Genomic DNA, 1946 nt, shown 5'->3' with positions numbered 1-1946 from the left:
AAAAAAAGGAAGAAAGAAAGAAACACCCTAACACCTAGGTTTAACTTTATCTCTTACATCCTGAAAAAATCTAAGTATAACACTTAAAATAGTTGAACCACACTTCATGATGTTTTTCCGCTTGGCCCCATATTTGATCATGATTCAACAAGTATTTATAGAATATTGAACTGTGCAGGATGTTGTGGGAGAAATGGGGATAAATGAGGGCTTCTCATAGCCATCAAAGAGCTTCCACATCCATAATTGGGAGGCTGAGATGGGAGGATCACTTGAAGTCAAACATTTGAGACTAGCCTGGGCAACAAAGGGAGACACCATCTCTAAAAATGTTTTTAATGAGCTGGGTGAGGTGGTGCACACCTGTACACCCAGCTACTTGGGAAGCTGAGGCAGGATCACTTGAGCCCAGGATTTGGAGGCTGCGGTGAACTATAATAACACCACTGCACTCCAGCCTGGGTAACAGAGCAAGATACTTCATCTCTTAAAAAAAAAAAAAAAAAAGCTTCATGTCTGATATGATTTGTCTATATCCCCACCCAAATCTCACCTTGAATTATAATAATCCCCACATTTCAAGGGTGGGGCCAGGTGGAGGTAATTGAATCATGGGGGTGGTTCCACCATACTGTTTTCATGGTATTAAATCCCACAAGACCTGATGTTTTTCATAAATGGGAGCCCTCCCTGCACAAGCTCTCTTGCCTGCTCCCATGTAAGATGTCCCTTTACTCTTCTTTCATCTTCCACCATGATTGTGAGGCTTCCCCAGCCAGGTAGAAATTTGAGTTTATTAAACTTCTTTCCTTTATAAATTACCCAGTCTTAGGTATGTCTTTATTAGCTGTGTAAGAACAGATTAATACAAGGTCCAAACCTGATATTATCTCTGGCTAGGATAAGTATAATAGTTACAACCTGTAACCTAAGACCCTTCTTCCCCTGACACTCTGATTCTTTTTAAATGTGGGAAATTATTTCTGATAAATTGAATGTGGCCTCTAGATTTGAATAATTTAGGTTCAAGTGTAGATGACATACAATTTTAGGCAAACACAGAAGTTGAGTTATTTTGATTACCAGATAAAGATGGCCTTACCCGTTTTCAAAATAAGTTAAAATTAAGAGATTTTAATTCCTTTGATTTTTTTTTTTTCTTTTTTTCTTTTTCCCCAAAGAGTCTGATCCAGGTGAACACTCATTCTGGAAACTGATTGCCTTACCCAAAATTGGCCTTATAGCCTTCGTCATCAACTCACTCAGTTCGTGTTTTGGCTTCCTTGATCCTACTCTGTCTCTCTTTGTTTTGGAGAAGGTAGGTTGCCCTGTTGCTGAAGAGTGCTGCATGGTAGCAGGTGGATGTAACTGCTTGTTCTTGGGCCCTGCTTTGTGGAAAGATCCTTGCACGGCTGTGAGAAGGAGGCAGGACGGGCACTACACACTGACGTAGCCCGTCCCTCTCTGCCATCCCTGTGAACTGGGGACCTGATTTAGTAAAAATGAAAGAAGTCTTTCACTAAGTGGCCAAAACACTGGTTTCCTTCTTTCCAAGACCTTGCTTATGCCATTGCAGGTCTAGCTTGGGCATCGTCCATGCTGCTTAACAAGGACACATTTCCTCTATTTGTTTGAATTGCAGTAAGACATTAGGGGTGCACAGTAGTTCATTTGTTGTGAGATGTGCTTCTTCTGTAATAGATCTTCCCTAGGTCCACTTACTTTTTAGGCTACTTCATATAATCAAATGACTATGAACTACATTATTCTTGAAATGGAGAAAGGAACCAAGAATCTGTAGCATTAGAAAATAATATGTAGAGGCTGGGCACAGTGGCTGATGCCTGTAATCCCAGCACTTTGGGAGGCTGAGGCGGGCGGATCACCTGAGTTCGGGAGTTCGAGACCAGCCTGACCAACATGGAGAAACCCTGTCTCTACTAAAA

The 1946-nt window shown here is 41.3% G+C and overlaps 1 protein-coding gene across 3 annotated transcripts in view; it reads left to right on the top strand.

The window, feature by feature from the left end:
• SLC18B1 (solute carrier family 18 member B1) overlaps positions 1-1946 on the top strand; it is a 28619-nt gene that overhangs the window by 14507 nt on the left and 12166 nt on the right. For all 3 annotated transcript variants that reach the window (XM_017500607.2, XM_017500609.2, XM_017500608.2), the window contains exon 7: positions 1182-1318. In XM_017500607.2, the coding sequence (XP_017356096.1) occupies positions 1182-1318 (137 nt within the window). The remainder of the gene's footprint in view (positions 1-1181; positions 1319-1946) is intronic.

The sequence above is a fragment of the Cebus imitator genome, unplaced genomic scaffold, assembly GCF_001604975.1.
Source record: "Cebus imitator isolate Cc_AM_T3 unplaced genomic scaffold, Cebus_imitator-1.0 Scaffold267, whole genome shotgun sequence".
Lineage (NCBI taxonomy): Eukaryota > Metazoa > Chordata > Mammalia > Primates > Cebidae > Cebus > Cebus imitator.
The sequence above is the reverse complement of the archived record's forward strand: the minus strand, read 5'-3'. Positions and strand labels throughout refer to the sequence as shown.